This window comes from Diadema antillarum, unplaced genomic scaffold (assembly GCF_040938485.1).
Source record: "Diadema antillarum isolate AM-2024a unplaced genomic scaffold, OU_Dant_1.0 seq00000358_RagTag, whole genome shotgun sequence".
NCBI classification, from domain to species: domain Eukaryota; kingdom Metazoa; phylum Echinodermata; class Echinoidea; order Diadematoida; family Diadematidae; genus Diadema; species Diadema antillarum.
In genome coordinates this window covers 418,952-442,525 of record NW_027271364.1, presented here as the reverse complement: position 1 = coordinate 442,525, position 23,574 = coordinate 418,952, and the positions used below count along the sequence as shown (strand labels likewise).

Here is a 23,574-nt window from a genome sequence, read left to right as displayed (position 1 = left end):
CCGTCTTTAGCATTCTCCATCCGCTCGCTCGCTCGCTAAGTACTAACGATTCCAATCATCATCACTCTCATCATAGACTGAATCACTTCCATCAACGTTTTCTTTAAAACAAAAACAGACATGAGAAACTTTGTAATTCTTCAAGTAACCGTCGTGCTATGTTTAGCATTGTCTATAACTTTGTAACTTCGCTCTATTGTTAACTGAATAAAATAAAACAAAGAACAACGAAAACCTTAAAACAATGTTCCATTGGTGTTGTCAATGTTTATACTTTATAAAGAATTTGACAAATACTTCAGCGTGAAAAAGTTCTTAGAACTTTTTTGAATGGCCCATCATAAAACTTAAATTTGTATACTACCCCTGAACTAGATCATGAAAAAGACCATGAAAAAAGAGAAAGACTTCACTTATAACGTAATGATTTCATCGATGTCATTTCCTCCAGTTCTTTGTGTGTGAAAATTTCACCAAAAGGTGAAATTTATGACATTTGCTAGTGTCACTACTAACACGACTAACATTTTATGAATGTGATAATGTGCTCTACAAGTACTGTGAATTATTATTGTTATTATCACTAAATTGTAAGGTTACCTGTCTCCCGTTCTTGACGTAAACACTACATTATGTAACAGACTCTTCTCACATACCTCATTTAATCCATTCATTTCATGATTTCCTTGAACGTCATATTCAGTTTCAGTTTTAATTCAGTTTATTTTGCTTTCATGTTTCTCAAAAATAAACAACACATTGTCATAACGCACAATACATAACATACAAAAGACATATATATGATTTCAAATCTCAGGCAGTCATACCAGACCAAAAAAGAAAAGAAAAGAAAAGAAAGAGAACATGAAGGAAACCCACGAAACGTTAGAGGTTTTAGGAATTGCAGGTCTCCATGAAAATGTCGTTTCTTTGTTTCAAAATGAAGATTGGGAATAACCAAGAACAGACCAAAAGATTATATATGTATGTATATATCTTCTATCTGTATTGTAGCACAACATGTAATCTAGAGTAGTTAATAATCTGTATTGTTTTGTGTTAAATAGATCTTGAAAGAAATACTTCAGTTCCAGTTGAATTATTCCAAAAAGAGGGCAAACAGACAGGCCTACAAAAAGTTGAACGAAATTAGGAATTCTGACACCGTTCACAAACACAGCCAAGTGTTGTACACATAATTACACCTGTAAAAACTTAGGCTGTTCTTAACAATTAGAACGTGAAAGCCTACCCAATGACTATACCAGACATGGCAATATCATAATCAATGTATGCAACCGTATTCCGAGTCAAATGTTTACTCATTAGGAAAGTTAACCAAAAAGTGCACGACACCAAAGGTCTTTTTCGGGGTAGAAATATTCATATTAGACAATGTAACAATATTCCTACACTCAACTATGATGCGCTAAAATGCTCATTGGTAAAATACCAGATCCGCCTGACCCTGACACAGTGCAAAAATCGCAACAAGTGATTAACAAGCGAAGAGACAAACAAACACATAGACGAACACACTTAAGTTTCCTTCTTCTCTTGAATAAAATGAACATTAGTCGACAAAAACTGAACGAAGAGACAAAACATACATAAATACATAAACGTACGCACACCAACACTCACATAATGAATACGTGCATGACGTCATTATCCCCGCTGTTATGTGACTGTTCACAAGCAGTGCTAACCTTCCTAAACACCACTAAACACAATCTATCGACTGACGAGGCGTTTGTGTTAAATACGGATACATAACTTATACAGTATATGACAGAATCTGTGTATTAGAATCTGTGTATTAAATGTTAGTGAGCTTTGACAAAGTACGAAAGTAAATAACTTTTCTATTTGCTTTATCATTATCAGCACAAACGTTTAGAAACAGTTTAGCTTTTGAACCATCCTACTATCAGCACGCAAACTTACAGGTTTCAGCGTTGTTATCTTATCAACATTAGATTCACACTTAAACTTCGTTTATATTCACTTTGTTTTCCCTTCTCTGTTAAAAACACACCACAAAAAATCTTGTTGCTACTGTCGACTACGTTCGATTCTCTTTCTTATTGCATGGAAAGAGCTCAAAGAGGCATGATATTTGCATGAAGGAAGTTATACTTTGACTTACTGCATGAGACTCACTTGAATTCGTAAACTTTTATCTTTCTTTTTAGGCAGCATCCTGGAGAACGTCGAAGCAAAACTAGATGTCAAACATTTCAGCCCTTCAGCACAAGTTACACTGTACACCACTTTCCAAAATGTTCTCCCTCTTTGTTTTATCTGCCTTACATTGTCAGACCTTCACATCTTTTTACGTTGATGGCGAAGAGAGACGTTATACATGTAATATAACTTATGTATATTGACCATGTGCGGAATTTGAACTCGGAACCTATTTTTAAAGTCCCGAGGCCTAATCCGCTACACAGTTGCAGTCACAAAGGGAAAAACAAACGCGATTGTTAATGCTGCATTCTGATAAAAGCCTAAATATAAACTACGTTTAATAAAATCAAGCTCGATGCAATAAAAAACATGATTATAGTTGCATGTCACAGGGCTACTATGTTAGCTACAAACTTGAATTTATTTTATATACTTATTTACGGTACTATGAACGCTCCTGAGTATACTCCTAAAAGGTTGAGAAGAACATCGTATGAAAAAGATTATTAAAAAAGGATATGTTTACTGGTATATAACCTGACAATACCAAAGTGTGCGAGAATGATTCTCACAGTATGTGCATTAAAGAAGGTCAAGTTGAAGGGTATAGGTGTTATCTTTCGAAGGTTAGCGACAGGTAAGTGTGTTCAAATTAATTTCAAGACCTCGGATATGATGATCATAAATGTTATATACTTTAATCAACTTTCAAGAGTTTTATAAACACCCTTGACTAGAAAGTTCTTGAGTGAGATATGAATTATAGCCTGTATGGGGACTCATGGTTATGCTACGAAGGTATTGCTATATCATTCTGATAGAAATTCCGTTGTATTTTGGTTTCAAGTTATCTTTGATATATCACCAAAACAGTGATGTAGAAAGTGATTAAGTGAAATCAAATTCAACGAAGGAAAACTGTTCTTTATCACCGCAACATATTGGGTTTATGTATATTCAGAAGCCTGACAAGTTCAACTTTGTTACATTGTATAGAGATATCTCGCAAGTCGGTGAAACGCTGTCAGTCATACAATGTATCAATCAACTAGTACATATAGGATACCGCACAATGTAGATCTTCAGGTGGTGGCTAGATGGTCGTGACGTCACCGGTGGGAAGTAGTTACCATGCGGTCGTCCCTCTCAATCGGGGTCCCACGGGGAAGTGAGTACATTGTTACGTAGTCGAGGCTTCCATCTTGGTCATTGAACGCGGTTTCCGAATCCTGCAGTTCCAACAAACACAACTAAATAAAGCATCGGCGGAAGTGTGAAAGCCTTAAATAGACCGGCTGGTCAACCCATGTATTCAGATTTATGACTGTGTTCTTTGTTTTTTGTATGGTCTGGTTTTTGCAGAGAGCATCTGGAAGCAAAAACCTCCCTTCACTTTTGGATTGGGTTCATGGTCATGTAAGGGTGGTGATCACCAGTGCCATTAGAAATCTGCATTGAAAACAAAATAAAGCAAGCCAAACCAAACCAAACCAAAACAAAACAAAACAAAACACAGCAGCGACAGAGGCATGAAAATCATCGACAAACAAGCCGGTTTACAGCTGTGCTCAAGTTAAAGAATGCTCGAGTTCAAGTTTATTTTCGTTCATTTTACATTATTGATAAAAACTGTCAAAACTGGCACAAAATTGGTCACAGGTGATGTAAAGGTATAACATTTAAATCGGTATAAAAACCTGTTTAAAGCTCTTAAGTGAAAACAGGATAATAACATTTGTCGGGAATAAACGAAGACCTGCCCATGGCTTATCCTAAGTTTACAAAATATGATTAGTAAATGGATACAAATGACATGAGAAACAATATTAGCAACAACAACAGAGGACAAATTCGCATAATGTGGTTAAAAGTTGTACGAATGAATCATTTTTGCGTTAATTTTTTTTTCTTTTAGCAAGAAAGAAAAAGCATTTTCTCAATTCCGCCTTAAGACAATTGCATAGTTTTTAGACCAAAATATTTAATTGTTGTGCGGGAAAATTCTTAAAGATAACTAGGGATATAAATGTAATTTGACTGCCTCAATTGTGAGATTAGGAAAAAAAGACCAATTTTCTCGCAAACAGTCACAAAAAACTTTGGTAAATATCAATGCACATTTGAGAACATAACGTTTGCATGTTGCAATTTGTATTTGGAATGTTTATTTTTTTTCAAAAATGTATTACTTTTAAGTTTTAATGCATTCAAAGGATTTACTTTCCTGCCGAATACGCTTCAATTGAATAAATCCGGATTGGACTTCATGTGTATTTGTTGCTGTGAGTGGCAAACTTTCTGGTTGTTTGTTTTTATAGCGTTGGCATAAAATATTAATATTATGTTATTGAACTGCATGGTTTATTGCCGTCCTCTTCATTTTCTTATCATAACTATCAGTGCTATCAATTTTTTGAACTAAGGCTAGTGTTATATGCCAGGCCGTATAGGGTATCTACATGTCATGCAAAACAATAGCTGGACTTTGAATACTGTTATATTATTCTTTGAGTTAACATACCATTCGTGATATTTGTTTTCACCATCATTATTATTTTCATCGTCATTATCATCATACTGATTGCGGCAAACAAGAAGTTTGATTATTGGGGAAGTAGTTTATTGAATCTTTTGCGTAGAAATAAGAGATATAATTGCTTATGACACCAGCTGGTATAGAGTCGAGGGGGATTTTAGCCCCCCCCCCCCCCCCCCCCCGTTCCAATTTAAAAAAAAAATGTACAGAATGTAATGATAACGTAATACGACGAATAAGAAACTAAAGAATGACAATCAAAATAGTATCATGACCATTCCTGTGATTTTTTGTCACAGCAATATTGCTGGCTTTTAAAGGTGCATTCAAGCCCCCCTCCCCTTTTTTTTTCTTTTATACACAGTCGACGCATTATGATTCTTTATATGTACTCCAACGTACCTGTCCACATGGCGTTTCAATTCTGGTGCTGGGAAAACGTAGTGATTGGTATCTGTGGTCGCTTTCGGGAAGTACACACGGAGGGTGGGTAAACGCATCTCGAGCAGGTCCTGTTGCACCTGTTTCTATTGCGGTGGCGTACGTCGGGGCACCTGCGCTGGCATTCTGACATGTCTGAGCAAGTTGATCATAGTCATGATAGTCCTGTTCTTCTGACGGTGGTTGATCGATAGCGGTATAAGGGGGTGGCGGGTATGAGGGATGAGCAGGCTGGAGCTCGTCAGGCTCAAAATACGTGATATCGGAGCGGTGCCTATCGGAGCGTGGTCTCATCTCGACTTGCTCGATATGGTATGTGTGATCAAACAGAGGTGGAGGGTTCGGTTCGACGTATGATTGCTCTCTGCATGGACCCTGGGAGATGGCTGAACATCGCGACTGCAGAGCTGGCATCTTGTTCTTCTTGTTACGGTGGATCAACAAGCCGATGACGACGAAGACGATGACCACGATGACAAGACTGACACTCAGAGCTATAAGAGCCGTGTCACCTAGGCCTGCTGAATTAGGCACTGAGAATGTAAAATACAAGAGACAAAATGTAAGCGTACAACGGTCCTTCCATTGAACCTGTTGTACATTTGTGTGTTTGTTTTTTCTTTAAGAAGGGAACTCTGTGTGTGCGTGTGTGTGTGTGTGTGTGTGTGTGAGTGTGCGTGTGTTTGAGGGGAGTTAAAGTTCAAGCCCCTGCCCCAACTCAGAGACTCAATTATGACATACGTATAAGAAAAAAAAAATAGATTGATTCTCTTTACGAAAATCTACGACAATTTTATGCATATTTTTGGTAAACATAAGGCCTATACGATTCATGCTGAAACGTAGCCATTGACATCCATTTATTTGATAGAAAATACATACCATTAAAATCACTTTTTTGAACTACGAGTCAGATTAGATTTGCCACTCAGACCGCCTTTACTTTCACTCTTACAAATTTTCTCCACTGAACCCGTCAATCGGGTTATCCGTCATTGCACACGCATTCAAAACTGTCCGATGTGGCGATGCAATCTCCGTTGTCGGAACACGTAGAATGTGTACATTCTACACACCAGAAACATCTGACATTTTTGATAATGTAAATTTCACATTGACTGTTAATGCATATAGATAAATACAAAAATATTTTCATGTTTTACTTGATTGTAGTTCGGCACTTCAATGAGGAGAGATAAAGCAGGGAGAAGAGGGACAGATTGAGAAACTGAAGAGAGAGTTAGAGAGAGAGAGAGAGAGAGAGAGAGAGAGAGAGAGGAGAAATAGAATAAAAGGTGAATGCTTAAACTGCAGAGTATTAACCTCAGACATCATCTAAAAGTCATTTTTGAATGATGACGACTGATAGACTGGCGTCGTATAAAAGAAAAGATCTGAGAACTTTTCTGTCTCATTTTCTGCAGTGCATTCTCTTCTGTTCCACCATCTCATCACCACGCATCTACAGTGCCATTGACATTTCAAGTGGCAATGGGGATTGGAGGAATAGTCTAATTTCAGGTGATCTTTGCCGCCCTCTGAACAATGCTGAACACACTTATACACTACTTTCCAAGTGTCGTTGTTGTGACCATAAAGCTAAGATTTCATTACCTTCTCCTTCATCACAGTTACGCCCGGTAAATCCCGCGGCACAAATACATTCGTAGTCCCCGATGTAGTTGATACAGGTGGCTCCGTTCAGACACACACCCAAGCTGCAGTCGTTAATATCTGTTAGTCAACCGTTTCACAGTAAGAACAGGAAAAGAATTTAAAGATGTTGCATTATTTTGTCATTCTATATTAACAAAAAGAATGCTCACAGTTTTTAAATACTATGAGATAGTACTAACGTAATTGCAAAATTAATAACGCCTGACTAGTGCAAAATGAATAACCATTTCAGGGAAGGCTTATTTTAGATAACAGGAATGATGCCGTTTACTTAACATCTAACTAGGCAAAATATGAAAAATTCTCGGGGCAATGCAGAGATGTGATTGTTTTGATCCCAAAACTATATCGCCTTTATCAGAGATAAAACTTCAAGTTAAAGTTAAAGTTATCTATTTCCTTCCCAACAAGATTTAGATAAAAGAATGTTTGAATACGGAGTGCACATAACACAAAATCAGGACAACAATGTAATGAACAACAAAGAAATTATGAACTGAGATACAAATATAATTACATTGGAAACAAATTTGTTTGAAATGAAATGGACTGCTAAAAAGCAGCGTTTGTAGTTTGCAGTCCCTTATAAATATATATATATATATTGCTCTTGTAACTATAATAATAGTAATTAGTGTAGCATTTTCTATTGTATCACAGTAATGTGATTTATTCAGACCTACTGGCATTCCTGAGGACATCGCGCATATATAGGCCTCGATCTGAGAACTTTTCTGTCTCATTTTCTATAGTAATTTCTTTTCTGTTTCAACCTCTTCGCACACCAGCCAGTCAACAGTGGCAACGTGAATGATGATGATGATGATGACGACGACGACGATGATGATGATAATGATGATGATTATTATCATTATAGATAACACTATATAGGACTTAATACCGCATGCATCTACGATACAAAGTATTTTAATTAAAATACATGATAAAAATTACCAATATCGTGATATATACACATATATATACACTCAGCAAAAAAAAAGAAAGAAAGAAAGTAAACACTTTCCCCAATATTTGTCATAGAAGATTTTGATAAAAATCGTTGTGTCATATACCATATTAAAGGTTATTTAATTGGCTCTCAACCTGGTAGGGTAATGCAAGGAGAAATTTTACGCATGAGTGAACACATTTGTTTTTATCCTCCAAGACACAAAACTAAAAATTACAAAATTTGGCATTTTGTCATTACATTTGCAAATGCCCTTCAAGATAGCAATGATTACAAAAGATCAATCAAACACAATGAGAGACATGCATGAAATAGCAAACATAAGTTTTCGTTCCCTTGTATCCCTTTATAACAAAAACAAAGTGGGAAAATAAAGGGAAAATACGAATTTTCTGTCAAATCAAACTTCAAATGACACAGGGAGTAAGGCGCAAAAGCTGCCAAAATGGTCATAATTTCTTTATTTCATCATTTTATGTGTTCACTCATGCGTAAAGTTTCCCTTTTTATTGACGTACCAGGTTGATTGCCAATTAAATTACCTTTAACATGGTATATACACCATTTTAAAATGTAGCCTTGAAAAAGTGCGTACTTTCTTTATTTGCTGAGTGTATACACACACATATATATATATATATATATATATATATATAGCAATAATAATGTCACAACAGAGGAATGCATTAAATGCCAATCTTGATTTTATTCAAAAATTTTTAATTAAAATCAAGATTGGCATTTAAAGATAGTAAAAAGTTTTGGTACCTCAAAAGTTTCCCTGAATTTCCGTGTTTCAGGTTAAAGTACCTTTCAAAGAACTAACACTGTGAGACTTACTCGCCCCAAAGTGCTCTCATTTCTTAGTAATCATGCAATTAACTGCGACCAGCAGCCCCATACGCATAGCGACCAGCAGCCCCATACGCATAGCGTAATGGGGCTTCGCATTGTAGCATTCAGGATCATGACAGATTTAGTATCGCGGGTAAATATCAACATAAAATCCAAAAAATTCTTCAATTTGAAGACTTACTAATTAAGTTGAAGTCTTGAAAACAGGCTTCGGGCAACGTTTGGTTCTGCCAATAGTCCCTTTCTGTTCGAATTGATGACTTCTGTCGAGAGGACCTTGGGAGAGCTACACACACTGATTACTACGGCCAGCGCATACGCACACATCACATGCGAACAAATTTCAAATCCACGAACGGATAAGATGTTTGTGTGCGCATGCGCTGGCCGTCAATTCAGTGTAGCTCTCCCAAGCAAGGTCCTCTCGACCGAGTCACATTCAGTCATCAATTCGAACAGAAAGGGACTATTGGCAGAACCAAACGTTGCCCGAAACCTGTTTTCAAGACTTAAACTTAATTGGTAAGTCTTCAAATTGAAGAATTTTTTGGATTTTAAGTTGATATTTACCCGCGATACTAAATCTGTCATGATCCTGTAAGCTACAATGCGAAGCCCCATTTAGCTATGCGTATGGGGCTGCTGGTCGCAGTTAGCTACTCAGTATGCGTATGGGGCTGCACGCTGCTGGTCGCAGTTATCATGCAATAATGGTTTCGTACAATACGTGTACTACCTCGCCGCCGTACGGCGGCGGCTCTGGTACGAAACCATTATTGCATGATTACTAAGACATGGAGCACTTTGGGGCGAGTAAGTCTCACAGTGTTAGTTATATGAAAGGTACTTTAACCTGAAACACAAACTAAGACAAGGAAATTCAGGGAAACTTTTGAGGTAATACCAAAACTTTATATTATCTTTAATGCATTCCTCTGTTGTGACATCATTATTGCTATTTCTAATACTGCCAATACGCGGAGCAACTACAATTATACATATATATATATATATATATATATATATATATATATAGACACAAAATATTGTGAACAATGGATTAAAAAGATGAATTTTGAAGGAATGATATAAACTTGTCTACACTTTCAACGTTTTGAATATGAAAAAGGTGTATGTACCAACGCGATGGATGAATGGAAGATAATGCCCCATTTCTAGAACGGGTACAAGTATGAGGACCACGAAAAATGCGATCAGATCTTTCTGTAAGAGACAAAAGTCTGGCAGCTGTATTTTGAATTCAGTGAAGTGGTGCAATGGGAGGAATAGTTCTATTTCAGGTGAGCCTTGCCGTCCTCTAAATACAGTTATGCATTACATTTCGAGTGACGTTGTTTTGACCACAATTACAAGATTTCATTACCTTCTTCTTCACAGTTACGCCCGGTAAATCCCGCGGCACAAATACATTCGTAGTCTCCGATGTAGTTGATACAGGTGGCTCCGTTCAGACACACGCCCAAGTCGCATTCGTTAAAGTCTGTTAGTCACAGTCACGAAAGGGGAAAGGGATGTAGCATTACTATGTGATGAACGATGAGAAAGCTTCACAGTTTTTGAAAAAATATTCGATAATCAGGATGATTCTAAAATGCCAAACTGATATATTCATGTCATGTAAGTCTGATCTAGTTATTCAACATGGTTTAATCAATATCTATCTGTACTAATTATATAAAAAGAAGCAATGAATGCCAACTAGTTGTCAAGACACTTAGACTCATGTATACGCGCTGAAAAAAAAATGAAAAAAAAATCATTAAAGAGATGGTATAGTTTTGGCAGAGATGGGGGGCTCCGATTTGAACTTTTATACAATTAGAATTCACTGTTAAAGAGCGTAAGATTCTGAGAGGGATTAAAAGTTTATTTGATGAAAATCGGTTCTGGAATGGATGAGATATCCGAAAGTACAACTTTGGTTCTGGATATCTCAGCCATTTCAAAATCGCTTTACATCAAACAAATTTTAGATTCCTCTTGGAAGTGCATGCTCTTTAATTTTTCATATGAATGGTTTCTAATTATCTCGCAAAACAAAATCTGAATCCTCATCTCAACTAAAAACTATACAACCAACCCTCTAAAGTACATGCTTGATTTGTTGTAAGAAATCATTAGTGCCAGCCGTTACCAGCCAGTGACTGAAAACATGACAAGTGTAGTGCCGCATAAGTGTCGTGACATTTGCACATAACCATTACCGTTGCAAATTACAAAGTGCAGATTTTTTTTTTTTTGCTTTGTTTTCATTCGGACTTGAGATGTCTAGAGTATACTCAGGGTTGGTTTCTTCACATAAAGAGCGGTGCAAATATTTGAGGCCCATAAAAAACATGGAAAAGTAGAAATTACGCGGTGCGTAATATATAAATGAAATGGGAACAGAAAAAAGGTGCAAAATCTGACTGACATGGTTGTCAGTTTATGGTTGCCATGGCAACAAGCAACATCAAATATAGCTTAATTATATATCAAAATGTTCCCATTAAGATTTTAGGAAAAATCACCAAATTTGGTTGAAATCGGATTAAGGGCGAAGGAGTGGCAAATGAAAATCTGGTGGGGGGGGGGGCACAATGTGCCCCCCCCCCCTTGGGCTTTATAGGGTTAATGTTATCAAGGTTGGATGATAAATTTAAACTGACCACGCCATTCACATTAGGGTCAGCACAAATACAATACTTTGAGTGCTTGTAAATCTTAAGAGCAAATTCCAATTCTCACACATAAACACACATCTCTCTCTCTCTCCATATCATATATATATATATATATATGTGTGTGTGTGTGTGTGTGTGTGTGTGTGTGTATGTGTGTGTTGAGATTTCACGCATTGGCTCCACGAAGAACTGAAGAAACAAACTGGTAATGCATTTTTGGCCAATAAAGCATAATTTTTTTCGACTCAAATTTTCGGCGTCCTACGCCTTCTTCAGGTGTCTTGTCTAGACTCCTGAAGAAGGACGCCGAAAAAAATAAATGCATGCTTTATTGGCCAAAAATTCATTACCAATTCATATTATATATATATATATATATATATATATATATATATATATATATTATATACATTATATTGTACATTATATTGTACATTATATTGTACGTATACATAGGGCCTATAAAGAGAGTGATATATATGAAAACGTCACCTTTTACTACACTGTCTATAGCACTCTTTGCAGTGTATTACATTCTTGTAATGCATTCAGAACTATATATACTTATATACTCCCCCTCCCCCCCCCCCCAAAAAAAAAGGGGGGAAGGGGGATATGAGTTACATTATCATATGTAGACTTGTGATAGCTAGAAATATTGTTTACCTTGATATTGGCACGTGTCACCAGCATATCCATAAGCACATTGGCAGGAAAAGCTGCCTACCGTGTTGGTGCATATCCCTCCGTTTAGACACACATCGTCATCACATTCATTTACATCTGGGATAAAGGACAAACGAAGAAACGAAAAAAAATATTGAAAAAGGAAAATTTAGAAGATGTACGTTTTATAGATAATAGATAACCTTGTTATCTATTCAATAATATTCATCAATGTATCTATCTATCTATCTATCTATCTATCTATCTATCTATATATTAATCTATCTATAGATATCTAGATATATAAATATAAAAGCGTGTTGGCGTACGTGTGTGTGTGTTCGTATGTTTTGTTCGTTTTACTTCAGTCACTTTGTGCAATAAAAATTGCACGAATATAAAAGCACTTTACTGCCCCCAATTCCTCTTAATCTGTGTGATTGTTCTGTCCTTGTACAGCAATTTGTATGTCATGTTCTTTTTTTTTATTCATAGCAATGATGATGATGATGATAATAATAATAACAATAATGATAATCATTATTATTATAATCATTATTATTATCATCATCCTTATCGTAGTTACAATATGCATCTCACAATGGCGAGTCACTTTTTTCTCGTCTCCAAATCCTAGTAGCCTGTATTACTTGAAATACATTATAGTAGGAGAAGGGGTCAATTACCCTCATAGGGTAGATTGCATAGACTGCAGGGTTGGAGCAATGAGAATCACCTTGGCTGGAGAGCCTTTCCAATTTGTGTGCCTGAAAGAAGGGGATAGGGCTTTTTCTCTTGTTTTTTTTTTTTTTTTTTTTTAATGGTGTAATTTCATGAAATCCCCGCCGAAGTTACTTTCCCCACCAAGAGATTACTAAAATAATTGTCTCAAGGGGAAATATAACTCCTATTAAGTGACTTTCAAGATTTATATTACAGCAGTAGACAAGGCAGTTTTTAAATGAAAGAAAGATGTTATTCAGAGGGGTGAAGGTTCAGCTAGGTGAAGGCAGTTTTTGTTATGAAGTATAATAATCTACATAAATACATATTGTTTCATTCTAGCCTCATCGACAACCAGTCAAATTCTATATAGAATAATATCTGCCGTGATATCACTCCTCGTAATAATCAGAACGATTTCTAACTTCGCTGCATTAGTCACGTGACTGCACTATACGTCCAATCACCGATCAGTACTTATGTACATCATATAGTACATATATATATATATATATATATATATATATATATATATTATATTATATCAATACTCATTTAGCATCAAGAAAATAATCTTCGGCGAGAACTGTGTGTATCAATAAGTTGGCTCCAAAAAGTTCTGATTAAGGGTTTGATGATGGTGAATGGGTATGATGTGTAAAGTATCAGAGGGATGAACAAACTAACTGCATTGAATTAGATTGATAGACATTCGGAAATAAGAGAAATGTTCGATGACAGAACACGTGCAGTATAAAAGGAAACTGGACGATATGATCATTTAACGTACCTTCCTGACAGAGCCGTCCTTCGAATCCCGTCGAGGCACAATCACATGTAAAATTTCCAATAGAATTGATACATTCACCATCGTGTTGGCAGATGGGTGTTTCACATTCGTTGACGTCTGTAGAAATAGTCCAAGGAAGTTATTCATAATGGATGCAACATCGCTATACAGCAACACTACGTATGGCGCAGTGTGCACTTGTTGTCCTTGGACCAACTATCATGAATTTTGATCGACATCTTATTGACATCTTGTGTGTATTTCTTTTTTCTTGATCTTTAAAGTCAGCCCTCATTCTATTGCCTTCACAACAAATTTATTACAATCAATTGTGACTTTTAGTTGTTTTCTCTTATCCAATCATCGAACATCCTCATGAATTATACAATTTTTTCGACGTCATGTCTTCCTTTCCCTTTTCCTGCCCCCTCCTGTAAAGAACAATTTAAGATCAGAGATGTCCAAACGCATTTACGTTTATTTTGTTATTCTTATTATGATTATTCTGTCATCATCATGATCATCACCAACATTACCAACAGCACTTACAGCTCAAAAATCTTGCGCCCGAGCAATGCTTATTACAGTGTACATAGGCAATGCATTCATGGTGGGCCTTTTTCAGTAGGCCTACATATATACCTGCCTATACACATTGCTAAAGACCAATAATCAGTCAGCGGTAACATTAGCTAATAAGGCTATGGACGTTTGGGACTGCATTACCAACAATGTCAACGTGCATTCTATATAATGTTGGGATATATATCAATTAAGTACGAAGTGTATTTTTCGCTTCACGTTAACCATAATTATGCCTGAACACATGTTAAAGGTTTACATCAAGTTGTATAACTGTATCATTTGTAAAGTCAGTCTATAAAGGACTATATAGAACTGTATTCTTCGAATTCAGTAGAAATTGTCACTATTTACTCTGGCGGTTTTCAAAATACCAAACAAATGCATTCCATTATAATTATACTTTTATGACTATCTTATAGGGAGTTTCCCCACTCGCATGAAGTACGTACCATTTTCGCAATTATCTCCTTGGTACTCCTTGGGGCATATGCACCTGTAGCTTCCTTTTGTGTTGTTACATATTCCCCCATTGTAACAGATATTGGTATCACATTCGTCTACATCTAATTATTACAAAGAAGAAAAAAAAAGACATTCAGTCAGACAAATAAATACAGATTGATATATAGAGAGATAAATCTAGATGGACAGGGAGAGAGAGAGAGATTTCTTTCACTTGTTCGTTTTGAATACGTGTGTAATTTGTAGATTCTTTTGGAGTATATGGGCTCATCAAAGTTTAACCGTGCTACGCAGGTTACAAACCTGGTCAATCTAATCATAGAATCAGTACGTTTGATGGTATCAATGTAATCTTCATTGCATTTCATACCACTGATGTCATTAAAGAGTTATACCTACAATTTAATTTCAAAATTAAAGATATACAACTGGCATACTGGCATCTGATACTTTTTAAGTTTTGGATACTGCTTTGTGCACTTAATACCATTTCAAATCAAAGAAGTCGGCATCGTATTCTATACAGCAAAAGTTCCCTGAGCTGCAATTACCTTCCTCGCAGAAGGTACCAATGAATCCTGGAACACAAAAACATGCAAAGCTCCCAATAGAGTTGCTACATGTACCACCATTTTGACAGGTGACTGTAGCACATTCGTCGATGTCTGCAATAGAAAAAAGATGAAAGTAAAAGAAAAAAAGGCAGGGAAAATATTAGGTTAACTATTTGAGCGCAAAATGGATGGTAAAGAAGAGCTGCAAGTCAAACTATTTTTTCCCCAAAAAATGCGTTTTAATTTGCCCTATGCCGTGTTCGTTGCTTCATTAAAATGCCAGCTGAATTGGCTTTCAGAGTATGGGAAAAATAACTTTCCTGTTATAAAATGTTGATAAAGATGAAATGGTAATCAATATTTTAGTCATAGATAGCGATGGATCGCAAATAACATAGGGTGCAGTGTGCGCCCTCAAATTACTTTCAAGCCGCAATCTGTAATAATAGTAATAATGGATAAAGCACTATCGATCTTCGGGGTGGGATAGGGGTTGGTAGAGGGCATTTCACTTAGGTAGACGTGTTATACATGCATGTTAAATGATCAATTCTATATAAATAAATTACCGAATAAATGACGAATAGATAACTTGTTAACTTTGTGAATTTCTGTACATAGGCCTAAATGATAATGGCTGCCATGTTAGAATAGATTTTTTTTTCCTGAACATTATAGCAATTACATTGCAGAGGAGTTCTACCCGCGTCACAAATTTCCAATTTACTTCCTTGTTAATGCGAGTAGATGTCGTTGGAATCAGCAACTAAAATCTTCGTAGTAGCATCCTAAGCGTCGGTGGGAGATATGAAAGACAGTTGAAAACCCTTCGACTTTAAGGACAACAAAATCATCTCCCTGAACATGTGCTGAAGCATAATCATAGTTCTATGCTGACATTGATGTTTATGTCTCTTGTGTCATACCAGTTTCGCAGGTATTGCCTGAGAACCCCTGTGGGCAAGAGCAGCTGTATCCCCCATCAACGTTGGTACAAGTGCCGCCATTTAGACAGACGTCCATTTCACACTCGTTGATATCTGTTCATAACAATGGATAAACGCACACACAAATAATGAATCTTTCAAACAACACTCAGAGCAAAATTTTATTTTGAATTTCATGTATATGAAATATTCATAGCACAGTGGGAAAATATTCTGACCGATGGAATACTTGCATATGAGGAAACGTTCATAGATAAGATAGATATCTCATTTTTCTTAAATGCACTTTTAAAATATCTTGAGAACTTCGGAGTGTTTTTTTTTTCGTCCTCCCGATTTTGTTTTTGGTGTTTTTTTTCTTTCGTATAAGCTCCTTATGTTTTTCTGAGGTATCGACTACAATCGTGGTGCAGTGTAATTTGTGTGGCTGAGAATATGAGAATTACAACATCTCCAGTTACAAAAAACGTAAATCTAGACACTGCGAGATTATGCAAGTCGGAATATCACTTTTTCCCAAGAGCGCAGTCATGTGGGCACTTGAGATAAACATTTTTCTTTTTGAAGGTAATTGCAAGTAAATTTTGGAATGTAATTAACGGAACTGGTATTCCTGATAAACTATACGTTTACTATACATACGGAGATAAATTTACTACGTTAGAATAAGTATCCTGACTTTCTATAGAAGCGGAATGTGTTGTTCTGCAAAGAAACTGGACGATCCCTCAGGTTCTATTCATCACAACCTCGGAAATCAAATGCGCCATCACCAAAGATAACTGAAGTAAGTCACTAAAATTGGAAATACCATGCATCGTATAAGTAAGCAATAGATTAGCGTACAGTACCTGAGTCGCAGTCATGCCCGGTGTAGCCGTCAACACAAGTGCACCTATATCCAGTCTCGAACGTGGTGCAAGTAGCGCCATTCTGGCACGGCTCTGACAAACATGCGTCTTGCACTAAAATAATAAACGTACACACAATGACACAATGAAAAGTTTACTTTAGAAAGGGAAAAGATGTTTTTTATTCATGAATACCTTCGCTCCACTGTCACTTAGATAAAAGAGTTACATCTTCGTAACCTCATGAAGTATCTTTATGCAATGTTGTTGCTTTCGATTATTCATTATGCTCAGGTTAAGGGAGGCATTTTAGACAATGTTAGAAGATGCACTTCTTTTATTGATATCAAGGAACAAAAAGTAAATACATTCTCCAATTCAGAATGCATGGTAATCAGACACAACAATGAATGACAAATGAAAGACTAGATGAAACCAAAAATTGAAAAGAATCATATGCATTACTAGATTTCTCACTTTACTTAAAAAAAATAATGACTTCAAATTCAAGTTTGAGCACTCTAAACATAACCCCCAAAATATGAATTGGAATTGAATATGACCAAGAGGCTGATCTAAAATGTGCAGGTCATTCTTCCTACCGTAATCATTCACGCTGTTAATTAAGTGTGAGATGTGAGTTTATTTGGTCGAGAGACATGGTGATGCGAGCTAAACAGAAGAAAGCTGCTCCATAGAAGCCAATTTATGAAAGTTGTGATAGATAAAGTGATAACAAGCTTTACATTACACTTACGAAAACTGCATGTGTCCCCTTCATACCCCGCAGGGCAACTGCAATTAATTACACCGGGAGCAACATCCTGACAGGTTGCTCCATTTTGACAAGGTGCATCAGCGCAGCTTATAGCAGAACCTGCGTGAAAAGGAAGCACAAATACACACATACACACACAAAAAATAATGTATTATATACTGTATAATAGCGAAAACAATGGAGTAACCAGAACATGGAGGGGCGGTGTAAGGACAGTTGTATATATATATATATATATATATATGAAAGACAATAGAAAAGAACAAGATATGAAGCAAAATCTCTTTCCGGTTATGCAGGATTCGAGTGTACGCTCCTTTCCAACTGGACTTGGGAACTGATGTCTAAATTACTGGGGCCGCCAAAATGGACTGGGCTTTGGTTCTTACCCCCTCTCCCCCTTTCCATTATTATATTGGCTACAACAAAATAGGTCCTAAATTTGTGTCACACACCTTTTTTTTAGATAGTGTACATTCAAAATCTGCTTAGAAAATGCATCAAAACAATTATTTTGGAGGGACTCCATACTATGGAGCCCACCAGAAGCGTTAAAAAAAAATGATTAAACTTCCGTCTCTGTAGCTCGGTCAACACTTTTCTTTCATCTGTGTATTTCCAATTTCACACACTATCTAAGCATTTTTTGATTTCCCACCATCGGGATACAACTATAGATGATTGCATCTTTGCAAATCGTTCCCATTATATAGATCAGACTAATCGCCAAATTTGATCCGCTAAAGGTCGCGGGAGTACTATACTTTATCACATTATAGAGAGCAAAGTCGCAAATTCCCCAAATCAAGGAGGTTTACAAAATCATAGTCGTCATGCATGGCTGTCCTTTCTTGCGTGTAGGAAGTTGTCTTGCTTTGTGGCACAGAACAATGCTCAACTACCTCAGTCTTGTGAACGAGCCATATCACGTGTGACACCTCATGATGTACAAAGTACAAGTATCAGCGGCATGGATACAGCCGGTACACAAACATTTTTCTCGCACCCAACTTCCTCTTTCAACCAATAGCTGCGTTGGTTATGTAAATAGCTAAATAACAGATATCAGTTCACACTTCTGTAGTAGTTGATGAAGAGTAATCACGATAATGACTACTGTTATCTGTAATAGCTGTACCTACCTACATGAAACATTCTGCATGAGTTGGAAAAGTAGATTTTACAATACTGAAAAAAAAATGTACTGCAAAATTAATGACAAGGACAAGGTTTACAGTGCGAAGTCACTTTAGATTTAAAGATAATCCCCAGAGTTTGCCCGAGAGGTATTTTTCCGTCTGCAATTAATGGTAACACAACCCTTCATACTATAAACCCTTTGCCTTGGGCAGAGGCAATTTTTCTTTGCAGTAAGCAGAATTTCCCACGATAATGTGTGCTGATATTTTCTATTGAATGTAGTACGTTTGCAAAGCTATGTTTATAGCAATGGCATGCAGAAAAAAAAGAATCATCTTAACACTCGAGTAGTCATTACAGATGACACCGCTTTCATTCCATACTTTTGAGCATGGATATACGTTATATCCATGGACAAAACGGGATGGACCTTTCGAAAACAATGCGGTGGAACGGAATAGACAAACGTCAGTTCGTGATTGCCGTGGATGCCATGTCAGATTTTTACACTGTCCAAAAAAAGAAAATGTTACGGCAGTCCCGGTTCTAACAAGAAAACTTGTAGGCCGTGATATAAGGAGTTAACGCAACAAAACGCAACGGCACGTTATAGGCCGTAACAAAACTTGTAGGCGGTCCGATGAGTGGAAAGCGGCTGAAAATATTATGCAGTCTAGCTTTGCTTTACCAGACGCCGTGAGAGTAGCGTCTGATAGCTTTGTTCACCGGAGCGAGGACTGGAACGAACAAGACTAGAATTCGAATGAGGAAAAACAGGAGAATATCCCATTTACCCATGGCGCACTACGTTTTGAGCGAATGGGACTGTCGTTGCCGCCGGGAACACAGGGTTAACGTACAATTTGAGTGCAATTATGCAACTTACAATACATGTAGACGGATTTAAACAGAATAGTATAATGATAAAATTACGAGTGAATGCAATAATATGTACAGAGAAAGATAATGAGGGTTGACGTGTGGTGACAATAGCGATGGGTTGTTATGGTATACACGTTTTACAACCTGTAAAACCCATTAGAATGAAATCCTCTATTCTGTAACTACTCGGGATCCCAGATATATTCGAAGAATAAGAAACAAGCAAGTATTATTATATGTAATTTTACTATTGCTAGGAACAAGACTGTTCAATGGTTTGTAATGTATATTTTTCAAGTTTTTTTATGGAAATCAGTGAACGACTGGTTGCCCTAGTTCTATGTTTATTGTTGCCAAAGAAGCATATGAAGTCACGCTAACTTGTGAAAAGTGTGAAAACAAGAATAAGTTGGGAGCATAAAATGCATCTTTGTGAAATCCACATTGATAGTGTGACATTTCTGGCATCTTTTGGAAACTTACGTAATACGCTCGTTGCATTGAAATGTATTCCTCTTAAAGCTGTCCCACCATTTGAAACAAGTTCTATGGTCATACGACGCGTATTCTCCACGATGTTCGCCGGTAATGTTGATCCCCCTCCTTGCCATACTGGATTCGGCGACTCCATAATGGAGACGATCAGGTTGTCCTGATCTCTGATGTCGAAATCGGTGAACACCAGCTCAATGTCGGTGTGAGTGTCGACGTTGTCTATGATCCATTTCACATTAATCCGTCCCGTTGGTAGAGTGGGGTAACCAGGTGTGGTTAGCACTGCCGTGGTCGAGCTGTCTTTTAGGGTGGCCGAGATGCCGAGGGACGGGATTGGCACACTGTCTGGTAAAAATTGCCCTAAAAGGAAACGCAAAATGTGGCATGTACAAGTGACTAATATTTGAATGAGGAAAGAAGCGCATCTGTATCAGATGCATACAAAAAATGCAATACTATTGAGTGATTATTATTCTGTATTGTCACTATACAGAAGTGAATTATTTTCTTTTGTTTTTTGTTTTTGCTGCATTTAAACATCTTTCTTACTTCATTCAACATCTTACGTGACCTTCAAAATGAATCGTTATTCTCATCATGATCATCATGATGTGTTTGCTCTCTTCATTTTGAATCTTTATTTTCGTTTTGATAGTAATATCTTTTTAAATCCTCAATCTACATAACAACTATTTTCTTCTTCATGTGTCAATATCATATAGACGTTTTCAACATTCAATTTGAAATAGAGTACAAGTAGTGTACTTTTTCAATAGATAAAGATTTACTTTGAAAGCTCCTTCCATGAACTTATTTGTCTATATACGAATTTTGATATTCGGAATGAGCTTGCGAAAGGTTACGACGAAGTTGAATAATCATTGCCGAAAATCGATACGCAGTCGATGAATTACAATGCGCAATGTGAAATCGGTTGCCACATCAGTTAATGTCCGAAAAAACAAGAATTGAATCACGATATACATGTCGATGCATTGGCGTGTTTGACGAAAATGAATGCTTCGTTAACGTGAAATTGTATGAAAAAAAAAACTGCAACAACAACAATGACATAGGCAGGGAAAACCCAAGATACGGAACCGAAACTGTCGTAAAGAAAATCTAAGTTGTAATTCACAGATTTCTTTGCTGAAGATTTAATGGGAATCCCCCAAAGAGAGCTTACTCTTTACATTGTTCTGCATGAGCAACATCACTGAAAGGAATGTAAACAAAGAAACGAAAGCACAAAGGCAACACAAAATGACCAAATTATGTACTTTGCAATGTGATAATAACTTTTGGACATTGATTACTATATAATAACCACGATAACACCTTCTCAATCTCTTGTAAAAAATCCAGCTTCTTACTATATTTGACATAAAATGTAAATTACAAACCGATGCATTGCGTGTTACATTCACAATTCATTACCCCCTATTTGTGAATTAAGTTTAAATTTACGAGAGATGTACATGTATATAACACTGCGAAAACTGATGACTTATATTTACATCTTCTTAGATACGTTACATCATAAAGTATATCAAATACCAAAGAGTATGCTAGTATATTTGGAATTCTATGCCTGATGAGATGAAATTATGTACATCCCTTGCCCGTTCTAAGCGTAAATATAAAAGAATTTTGATGAATGATAAGTATCCGATGAAATTTAATCAAATAGTTATTGAATTGCTGCAGTATCAGTCCTTTTCAGCACTACAGATTAACCATTACAGCCATAGATTATTTCAATTTCTCTTAAGTACATTTTGAACTGTAGGCTTATAGAATCTCAAGTGGGACCTGAGCCGTAAAAAGGCCAATGGCCTCAGCTGGCCCTTCCATATTCTCTCTCTGAATTTCATTTTTTTCTCTCAATACGTGTAGTATCTTTTTTCTTGATAATACATTCCAATATAATCCAATATTTCTGTTTTTACCCTTTTTTGCATTTTAATGAGAATGTAGAAATGAAATGAAATGAAATAGTGTTATTCGGCAATTTTCCCTCGCATAAGCAAAGATTAATTACATGTTTGGTTTTATGTCACACGACAACTTAACACAAGGGGTAGTCATCTTTATAAGATTACTTTATTTACTGTTTTCAATGGTTAAAAATAAAGTTGTTCAATCACAGGTAACGTGCCTTGAACTACAAAAAAAAGACAATCAAAGACAAACAAAACAAATGACAACATAAGGTTACAGTTAATAGTTCAGCTAGTACATATATATGAATATCATAATCACGCCGAATGCTTTTGAAAATCACGTGCATGTTGATATCTACTATAGTGGTTGTATGGATGCAGCCAGTTCTAACGACGCAATCAAAATATGCGACAAGTTTCACAGGAATGCGAGGCCAGATTATGAAGATTACCAGACAAATTTCAACATATATATTAATCATATTCACGTGAGTGTTTTGAAGTGCGTGACTAAACAAAAGATTTCTATTTAATAGTTTATATATTTGGATTAATATGCAGTGGATATATTACCCAAAAAAGCAACACAAAGAATGTTTGTTATTGATTGACCAGTGTGCGTGTGCTGTGTGTGTTTGGGTGAAGTCAGGATATTTCAGGATGAATAATGATAATGATGTGAGGCAATCATGACTGTGATTTCTGTTTTACCTGTTGCGCTTCCTTCCATTAACACCCCTGTCTCGAAGTCATTCCAGCTCTTAAAAAAAGTGACCGTCAGCTCTTCGTTCGGTGAGATCGACGTCATCGGAAATTGATAATCCGTAGCTATGACTGCCTCTTCGGTGGTCGCAAGACTGACAGTTTCCTCGCCTTCCGTAGTGAACACGCTCATTTGCCCATCGTGGTCGTAGGCCAGAAACTCGAGCTTGGCGCGCTGCGCGCTGTTGCTGCGGAATTTCATGGTGCACTGGTATCTGACGTTAGAGACCGTATGGCCGAAAAAAGGTGTAGCGACCTTCAGTGATCGGGATTCTTCGAGAGTTATTTCTGGGTTGCAGGAGGGTACGACGCTTCCATTGCCGCTCAGGGAAAATGAGTCTGTTTATGAGGCAAATACATACTTCGGTAAAATATATAGTAATTGTTTATCAATTACTATCAATTAATCAATCAAATTAATCAGTTAATATAATTGTTAACAAATAATAGCTATTGACGCTGTTAGTAATGACAGCTAGTGAACTTGGCATCATGCAATTACTGCAAATAAATGTAATTTCTGTGGTTCTTGGTTTGTTTGTTTTTTACATTTATTACAACTTTTTGTCTGCAGAACATAGATTTCTTTCGGGACGCCCCCAAATAAACGAACACACACACAAAAATAATGATCATTTGAACT

At 36.6% G+C, this 23,574-nt stretch overlaps 1 protein-coding gene across 2 annotated transcripts; it reads right to left on the bottom strand.

Moving 5' to 3' along the window:
* Positions 1-715: 715 nt before the first annotated feature.
* Positions 716-22,992, bottom strand: LOC139731124 (uncharacterized). 2 transcript variants are annotated; one of them, XM_071642009.1, is made up of 13 exons: positions 22,881-22,992; positions 20,215-20,586; positions 17,689-17,808; positions 16,932-17,045; positions 16,060-16,173; positions 15,131-15,244; positions 14,567-14,680; positions 13,533-13,649; positions 12,020-12,136; positions 10,054-10,170; positions 6,782-6,901; positions 5,129-5,700; positions 716-3,639 (listed from the first exon to the last, which is right to left on the bottom strand). In XM_071642009.1, the coding sequence occupies exons 1-13, from the start codon at positions 22,975-22,977 to the stop codon at positions 3,580-3,582; spliced, it is 2,148 nt and encodes a 715-aa protein (XP_071498110.1). In that variant the 5' UTR covers positions 22,978-22,992; the 3' UTR covers positions 716-3,579. The 2 variants fall into 2 exon arrangements, with proteins under 2 accessions (XP_071498110.1, XP_071498109.1); XM_071642008.1 differs by having other exon boundaries at positions 716-3,419.
* Positions 22,993-23,574: the final 582 nt, after the last annotated feature.

Coding starts and splice junctions, on each gene's coding strand:
- LOC139731124 (XM_071642008.1), bottom strand. CDS start 22,977: ATGACGTCGATCTCACCGAACGAAGAGCTGACGGTCACTTTTTTTAAG. Junction 13,650..14,566: donor AGGAGATAATTGCGAAAATG/GTACGTACTTCA, acceptor CTATTTCTACAG/ACGTCAACGAATGTGAAACA. Junction 10,171..12,019: donor TGACACGTGCCAATATCAAG/GTAAACAATATT, acceptor TGTGACTAACAG/ACTTTAACGAATGCGACTTG.